This window comes from Porites lutea, chromosome 3 (genome assembly GCF_958299795.1).
Source record: "Porites lutea chromosome 3, jaPorLute2.1, whole genome shotgun sequence".
In the NCBI taxonomy this organism is placed as follows: domain Eukaryota; kingdom Metazoa; phylum Cnidaria; class Anthozoa; order Scleractinia; family Poritidae; genus Porites; species Porites lutea.
The window spans coordinates 3,876,620-3,885,744 of NC_133203.1; the positions used below are offsets into that span (position 1 = coordinate 3,876,620).

The 9,125-nt window shown below is 40.4% G+C and overlaps 1 protein-coding gene across 1 annotated transcript; it reads left to right on the forward strand.

The window, feature by feature from the left end:
- The first annotated feature begins 6,449 nt into the window (after positions 1 to 6,449).
- On the forward strand, positions 6,450 to 9,125 carry LOC140930223 (uncharacterized). The gene has a single exon (XM_073379888.1). It carries the CDS (start codon positions 6,646 to 6,648, stop codon positions 8,176 to 8,178), a length of 1,533 nt encoding a protein of 510 aa, XP_073235989.1. The 5' UTR covers positions 6,450 to 6,645; the 3' UTR covers positions 8,179 to 9,125.

Genomic DNA, 9,125 nt, shown 5'->3' on the forward strand with positions numbered 1-9,125 from the left:
TTTTTTTTACTTCAGGGCTACTCAAAGCGGTATAAAACTCAACTGCTTGGGTTTCAATTTCATTTTATCTACACTGAGCTTAATTTGTTTGTTATGGAGGTTTGTAACCGTTCCGGGCGGAAAAGGAAGTTGTTCACTGTTGTATCGGCACAGTTAAGTAATCTATATATTTTCGCTATTATTTGCATGAGAGAAAGATTTCCATACTTCCTTAGAGTAAAACATCTCACAGACCCCAGTCACTTGCACGATTATAAGCGGCTTGTGTAGAAGCCAACAAGTAGTCTACGAGATATTATGCATATGAGGCTGCGTGGTAATCTTCCTTTAAATTTAAATTGATGACTCAGACCAAAGTAAAACATCCTTTACATCTTCTATTGATTTCAAATTAAATTAAACAGAATTTGGAGAAAAGGTTATTTACCATACCACCATTTTTTTTTTACGCAATATTGCATTAGTTTCAGATTAGGCCTTGTTCAGTATATCTCATTATCCTTTTCAACCAAGTCTTCAGTTTGTTACGAACAAGTACAATCCTACTTCAAGTTCCCCTGATGAATGGCATTACATCCTTGAAGTAGCTAAACAGACATGATATGACCTTACATGAAAAAAATATGCTTTTGAAGGTAAAACAATTAAATGTCTTGTTCTAAATTGAGTTAACTAAATATCAGTTATTGAATTTCTGTACAAATGTCTTGTAGGCAAGAGTTATCGAGCATTTCCGTGAACATCAATCTTATCTTTTGTCTATAGAAAATCTGCAAATTATCTATTAGAAAAAACTAACACATACAATCAAATGTCTATGTTGCAGAACTTTTAGAAAAGCATATTTACCATTTCACCATTTTTTTTTTTGACACAATATTGCATTAGTTTCATTCCTTTACGACCAAGTTGTCGGTTTGTTACGAACAAGACATTTTAGTACAATCCTACCTCAAGTTCCCCTGATGAATAGTATTACATCCTTGAAGTAGTTAAACAGACAAGATATGACCTTACATGTAAAAAAATATGCTTTTGAAGGTAAAACAATTTAATGTCTTGTTCAAAATTGCATTAAATAAATATCAGTTATTGAATTTCTGTACAAATGTCTTGTAGGCAAGAGTTATCGAGCATTTCCGTGAATATTAATCTGATCTTTTGTCTATAGAAAATCTGCAAATTATCTATTAGAAAAAAGGAACACATACAATGAAATGTCTATGTGGCCATTCTTAAAATTTTGTAAACTTGTCTAAAAATTCATTTCCTCTGTGCCTTGTGGAGCCAAATATTGATGCAAAAAAGTGGTTGTCAACAAGGTGATGGTGCAAATGGGCAATCCATCTACAAAATCCAAGACTAAATGCAAATTGACAGAATTAAGCATGACAGGAAAAAAAACTCAAATGAGGTGACTATCTGACCCATATTAACATGCATTGGCAAGGATTTGGTCTCGAGACCACCAGAGAACAAATCCAGGCCCTGTTCAGAATGGGTCTGGGCTGCCAAATATTGTCAGTTTGCCAACAATTCCATCAATTTAGTCATCAACCATATTTGGGCAATTTCCTTTTCTTTTTTTGGTCCCGCAAGGAATAGAGACTTTTGAAAAAAAGTTATTAATAGCTAATAATACCTAGTGACAAAAAAAGAAGGTTCAGGTGGCCCCCTAGAGTATTTACTAATAACCCTAGCTATCTAGCATACGTTACAGAACGAAATCTAGTCACTTTGTCCTTGCGATTTTGTTCATGAGATTCACCGCTAAGGTTACCCATATAAGAAGGCTCCTTTATTAAGTTTCATTTTCTGGATTAAGGCCGTTGCCATGGCAACATCGCATCCTTACACAGGCAGTAATTTTGTCATTTTTGATTATTTTTTCTTAATATTTCTTATTTCCCACGGTGAAATGTCTTTAAACTTTGCCACTTTATATTAACGACATTGGTTAACATTTTAAAGTGGAAAAAACATGGGGTCGTTAAGACGGTTTTGCCAATATTATTCAACCTTTTCTTCTTTAGGGATAATTTCGACGGCGAAGTTTTTCTTTAAAAGTCTGCTGTAAAAGATGGCGCCAATCTATAAATCGTACATCATGTCCTTAGCTACATGCACAAGACCGTAGGTCTCGACGGACAACTATTGTTTTCGTCAAGGGTCAGTCTGTGAGTAAAAATTATTTCTCGTTGTGCAAAAACATTGTCCATTTACTTCGTCTATTTAACGTTTGTCTACTTTTGAAGCGAAACAATTGATGTCTGAGAAATTTCTGCTTGTTTTTACATACAATTTACTCTTTTGGAGATCGATAGTGACTTGTAACCGGTGTAACATTGTCTCCTCTCATAAATGTTTGACCTACACTAATCAAACTTTTTGCACAATGAGCTTCAATAGAAAGTTAATAAAGTTTCTTGGGGGGAATATTTCGAAACTGAGAGGCCATGTTTGTTTTAATTTTTGCGTGGACGTCGCGCGGATTTTAAAGCTTGCATCATACTACTGCTCAGGCTGCGCACGGCCAATTTACTCTAGGGAGCCACCTTAAATGAAAGTTTTCTACATAAGTTTTTCTGGTGCAAATCAGAAAAAAAAACCTGTTGAGATGCATATAATATGAGTACAAAGTTATAGGACAAGTCACAAATTATTTTGAGAAAACCCGGAACTCCAAAGGAAATAGTTACGTTCACCTTTTGAATGATGAGAGTAGACATGCAGTTTCAGTACATAACAGGAATCAAACTTGGGCAATCACTTTCAATCTAAGGTTTACGAGCTTGTCTCGACTCTTAAATTCGTGGAGCACCTTGTGACTTGTTCTAGCAATCATCTGTGCAAGTTTAAGAAGTAATTTAACTTTAAGCTTCATTTCCCTCTTAGGACTTGTTCTGCAGTTCACAAGTTAAACCAACAATTTATTTTATTATGTCATCCGGGCTTTTGTCGTGGCTAATGATAAATGCGTGACAAACGAACCAAAGGACGTCTGCGGGGAGGCTATTATATTATATTATATTAGTCACTGGTTTGTCACTAGTCGGTGAACCCCATTTAAACCCCAAGGTCGTCTAAGCCACACATAACTGCACAAAATTTACAGATTTCTTTACGATCATTAGTGATCATGACGAACTGTTGAGGTTCTCGAAAGCTCGCGGCTCTGATTTGGTTCAGTAGAGCATATCGCCATTAATAGTTCCTTGTTATAAAAGTCGCTCCGTTTCTTGCTGTATCAACCACATTGCAATTGTGCTATTTCTTTCACGACCAACCGGGACAAGGGGCCAAAGAGGAACTGACAATTACAAGGTAACTAGAGAACTTCTTCGGTGATCGAGGCTTTCTCATAACTAACAGTCGCACTACCATAATACCACATTTTTGTATATAAAACGCTGTTAATTGCAGACGTTAACTCGAAAATTTTTGCAATCATGTGAGCCTTCATTATCAGTGAAAGTAAATTTGTCAACCCAAATGAACTGTAGTAGACAACAAAACAGTCGGTTTTTTTCCCTCAAAATCGGTTTAGTTAAGCCTCGCTTTAGAACCTTTTGTTTGACTGTTCGCGCGTACTTGAATACGCAAAAATGCGGACTGTTCTGCAGTCTAAAACGTCAGAGTTTTAAATATACTTCAATTAACAGAGTAGCCGTTTTCAGTATGCAATTTTTCGTTCCGTTCAACACACACGGCGGACACTGCTCAGGACCTTCCTTTTGTTAGTTTTAAACATTAGTTCGAGGATAACTAAATTCTTGTTAGTTTATGACAATTGCACTTAACACAGTACCGACCGAATCAGCGGTGAATATCCAGACGCGATGATATTTGCAGTTCATGTCATAAATTATAAGCTTTTACCTTAGAAAAGGCATTCTAAGTCTATAATTGAAGTATTTATAAAATCTTGGTAGCAGTTTGCTTTCAAGTTGAGTTCGGGCCAACTCCCAAAATTCTAATCTAGCCAAACATTCACGCATGAAAACACTGAACTCATAAAATGCGTTCCAATCTTTCACGTTCTTACTTATCGGTCAGCTGAATGTCTCATCGTGAGCAAAATGCATCTTGTGTCGTTTTGATCAGGTTCTTCTGTTGTGCTCTCAATATAATTGTTTGCGTCAAGATCAGAAACACAAGATTTTTTGAAAACTGCGTCAATAAACAAGACTTAGCGACAGGAGCTTGATGGGCTCCTGTTAGCGATAAAGTATATAGAATGATACTTTTTTAAAAATCAGAAAACCATTTCCGCCATTTCTCGGATAAGATCGACTTTGAGGCTGAGAATGGTGGGGCAAAGTACTAAAAACTAAGAAAATCGCTCAACCAGAAGTTCAATTCCCTCGAACATTCTTTATCACAGTCTAAGCCCCAGCAATAAGAGACACGTGTTAAAATAAAGAATGCAGTAATGTCTTCGACACCTTGGCCCACTGGTCGCGTTATTTAAGAGAAGTGTTCGTCTTGAAGAGAGCTTTTAAAAGGGCATTCTTTGCGGCTGAGAACGCTGGAAATTGTTGAAAAACATAGCTAGGGTCAGGCGGAAGTGTAGAACTTTCTATACCACCTGTCCAATATACACAATTAGTAGAAATTACCATAATTGGAATGCAGTGTTGTCTATGACTTTATAGAGCCTCTTCACATGAGCCCAGGTTGACCGCGCTTGCCCGCTTACAGGGACTAGGGGGAGAAGTATGTCGTCACGTCACCATGGTAGCATTATTTGTGGTTGACAACAAAACCAACGACGACGGGGACAGAAAAGTAAAAGGTTTTTATTGACAAAAGAACAAATTTGCACGTGCATCACGCTTTTTTGTACATTTCTTTGCCGCCGTTGCACCCCTGCGACACGAAACTTCATAATTTCAGACGCTCACTTTATGGAGTAGGTGAACACAACAAAAAGTTGTCTTTTCCTTTTTCTAAACTCAGATATGGTCCTTTCGGATTCAAGCCGAGAAAATTTCGCCAAAATTTGCCAAATTAAATGAAACTGAATAAGATCGATGAAGTTTGAAGCTGTGCGAATTCACTTTTTAAGTGACGTTTTCCGTTTGTTGTCATCCAGAAATTTTGATACCATGGCAACGTGACTTAACGACTTCTTCGCTCTAATGGGTTCATAGGAAAAGTCTCAGCCCAGTTTCCTAGGTGAGAAAAGGCCGAAGACGAGTTGGGGCTCGAAATTCGAGAAACAAAGCAAACATGGCGAAATACAAAGTTGTAACTTTCGCGCCTGTTATAGCTTTGGCAACTCTTATAGCTGTATCACTGTTTTCAAATGAGATGGTTATGATGTGGAAAATACAACAGGCAAAGCAAGACGATGCAGAATTCATTCGAAGAATTCATCCCGCTTTCATCCCGGTAACCGAGCTGGCGTGTTCAAATGGCAAAATGTCCAGCCCGCTTACCGAGATCCGGGTTGGAAAAACCGAGATCTCGGGCCGAACCGAGCGCTAGCCAGCCCGCCCTCTTATATGAGCACAACGAAAATCATTTACAAAGGATTTAGAGGTAAGGCGAGATATCGGAATCCGGGCCATCCCGATCAACCGGGCTCATGTGAAGAGGCCCTTAGGGTCCAGTACAACCTCGTCCCCAGGGTTTTTCCCTCAAAAAATGGTTTAAGGGAAAAAATTAACTGCAAAAACCGTGGACGAAGATCTTGCTAGTTGTAAACGTTGGATCTCTAGAAAAGAGATCTAATCAGCCAAAATATAACTGAAGAACCAAGAACGAGAAGTCCAAAGACTACTGCAAAACTGATTTAAGACAACGTGTATTGTTTTTTATAACAATAATACGGCTGGCCGTACCAGCTTTCTTCAGGTTTACAGATGTTACTGTAAAAGCCCTGGGGACGAGGTTGGGTCCAGTACACGGTCAAGAAATGATTTAAGGGTAGGGACCGGGAACCAACCTAAGCAGTCTGTTCTGTCAAGCGAGGATCATTTTATTCTCTCTTGGTTTTGATGAAGTGTCCATACCGTTTGGAGAAAGCTGATTGAAAATGTTTGTTTCAATTGTAAATTCAGGCAATATAAAATATTAGCAACGATAAGTATGTATTTCCTTGAATAATTGCCTCCCTCGAATAATCGCCGCCCCTCCCCGCCCCACTCTTCTCGCAATTTTCTCTTTCTTGTATCCCCTCCCTGTCAAGTTGAAGTGGAATCTGATATGGCAAAACTCATCAGTGACGATTCAAGCTCTGAGGCCGACTGGACTGATATTGACATTGAAAAGTAATCAAGGAACCAAATACTGAAAAAACCCAAGCTCCGTTTATTTGATCATAAAGTAGCCATGGAGCGAAAAATACCGAAATTGTGAGGCGCCTGATAAAATCAAAAGGTTAGCTAACACATAAATAATCTTTAACAACAGCAGTGATTTCATGATGATGTCATTTATTATTTAAAAGAAACTGGAATCATCTGCCATTTTGAATTAATTAAACGCATTCCACAATCTATTTTTGCTTTCATTTTTCGTTTTGCTAGGTTTTGTACCTGTTAACGAGGATCAAAACTGTTTTAAACAATGAGAATGTAGCTTGACCACTTTTTTTATATCATTACTTCTTAGAGTACCTACAGATTGGAACTGAAAAATATGGAAGTGGGGTTTCTGCTGGCACTTGCCGCCCTATTATCTTGCACTGTTTCTTTTGTGCACTCTGCAAGCAACAAGACCAACTGTGATCCAGGATCAAATAATGTCACGTGTACCCAAGGTGCCTGTTCTCCACAACCATGCTCGACCATCTGTGGGGCGACAATGCCGTATGACGAATGCACACAGTACTGTACAGGAGGTGGTTGCGACTCGTTGGCCTGCACTTCATCCATCGTGAACTGCTCACAAGCCTGCACCGGGGGCGGATGTAAGTCGCTACAGTGCGACTCCAAAAGATGCGAACAAGGTTGCACCGGAGGTGTGTGTAACATGACCTGCTCTTCCAACGCCGATGAATGCATTCAGAGTTGCCCAGGGGGACTCTGTAAGATGACCTGTGCATTTGGTGTTAAGAAATGCGATCAGATTTGCAGCGGGGGAGGATGCATATTTCAGTGCGAAGCAGATAAATGCTCACAAGTCTGCACTGGCGGAGGTTGCACTGGAATCAACGAAACCAAAACCAGCTGTGATCCAGGATTGTCAAGTAATGTCAAGTGCTACCAAGGTGCTTGCGCTCCACTCGGCTTTCCACAATCATGTTCGACCATCTGTGGGGCGACAAGGCCCTATGATCAATGCGAGCAGTCCTGTACAGGAGCCGTTTGCGACACGTTGGCCTGCACTTCGTCCATCGTGAACTGCTCGCAATCATGCACCGGGGGCAGCTGCAAGTCGCTACAATGCGACTCCAAAAGATGCGAACAAGAATGCAGCGGAGGTTTGTGTAATATGACCTGCTCTTCCAACGCTGATGAATGCATTCAGAGTTGCCCAGGAGGACTCTGTAAGATGACCTGTGCATCCGGTGTTAAGGAATGCAATCAGATTTGCAGCGTGGGAGGATGCATATTTCAGTGCGAAGCAGACAAATGCTCCCAAGCCTGCCCTGGCGGAGGTTGCACAGGGATCAACGCAACCAAAACCAGTTGTGATCCAGGATTGTCAAGTAATGTCAAGTGTTACCAGGGTGCCTGCTCTCTACAACCATGCCCGACCATCTGCGGGGTGACCGCGCCCTATGATCAATGCGAGCAGTCCTGTGAAGGAGCCGTTTGCGACACGTTCGCCTGCACTTCGTCCATCGTGAACTGCTCGCAATCATGCACCGGGAGCAGATGCAAGTCTCTACAATGCGACTCCAAAAGATGCGAACAAGAATGCAAAGGAAGTATGTGTAATATGACCTGCTCGTCCAGCTCCGATAAATGCATTCAGAGTTGCATTGGGGCACGCTGTAAGATGATCTGCGCACCAGGTGTAAAGGAATGCCAGCAAATTTGCAGTGGAGGAGAATGCGCTTTCCAGTGCGATGCAGATAAGTGCTCCCTAAGCTGCCCTGGAGGATTTTGCTCAGAGATCAAGGCAACAACGTCTCCTACGAGCACAGGCGCTGATTCTAATGCTTCGGTTTTATCGGGTTTGATGCTCGCCATTATTGCTTTTGTCAACAACAACCAGATTGACTAAGATGTTTTCATCAAGATAAGGGAAGTAACACACTTTTGAAATAATCAACCTTGTTTCGTTTTCTCTCTGCAACTTTTGCTTACCATCTAGGACTTAATCTTTACTATACCGGATAGTCTGAATACTTCCGTTTGCTATGAACAGAAATGATGCAGACCTTTGTCATGTCATACATTCGATCACACCATTTTCTCGTCGTTCATGACGCTAACCGACAAAACTGACGTTAAGGTCTGTTTCTTGCCGCTTTCAACTGCGTGTTTACCAGAAATGTAAATTCAGAAACGTGCTTCCTATAGCTGAATAGGACAGAGAGGGATAACTTAACAGTTAATCTTAGAAAGTATGCCGACCTTGCGGAAACAGTTTCCGGTGAACTGGTTGACTTCCGGAAAAGTGGCTTTCATGATTCATTGCGCCAAACTGAGGCGGAGTAAACAAATGAAAGAGAGGCTGCCTAAATGGAGGGGCGATGTTGAGGGGCTTTGATTTGGTTGAATTGTCCGCAAAGTTTCTAAAAATAGCTTTTGAAATTAAGAAATCTCAAAGGCATGATTGAGAGACCCCCTCTCTGTCCTAAAAGAGACCTTTAGGTTCTAAGACGAGTACGACAATGAGTACGAGATTTTCTCTGTACTAAGTGGTGCTCGCGCGTGAACCAGCATCATTTTGGTGGGAAAACGTGGTAGCCGTCGTCATTCTACTACGAGTTTTAGCGAGAAAGTCGAAGTGGCGGAAACAAGTTATCAAATGTTAGAAGTGTTTTCATTTTGCGATTGGGAAAGGGTGTAACCTCTTTCACTAAAGATAACAGTGCTAACTTTTCTAGTGAAAAATGGTAAAATGAAGCTTTCCGGGGAGTCTATATCTTTAGAATACGCGAAAAAACTTAAAGTCAAATCTCGTACTCGTTATCGTCCTTGAATCTCAAGGTCTCTCTTCTCTCT

Bases quoted from the DNA above. Each gene is read 5' to 3' on its own strand.
- LOC140930223 (XM_073379888.1), top strand. From the start codon at position 6,646: ATGGAAGTGGGGTTTCTGCTGGCACTTGCCGCCCTATTATCTTGCACT.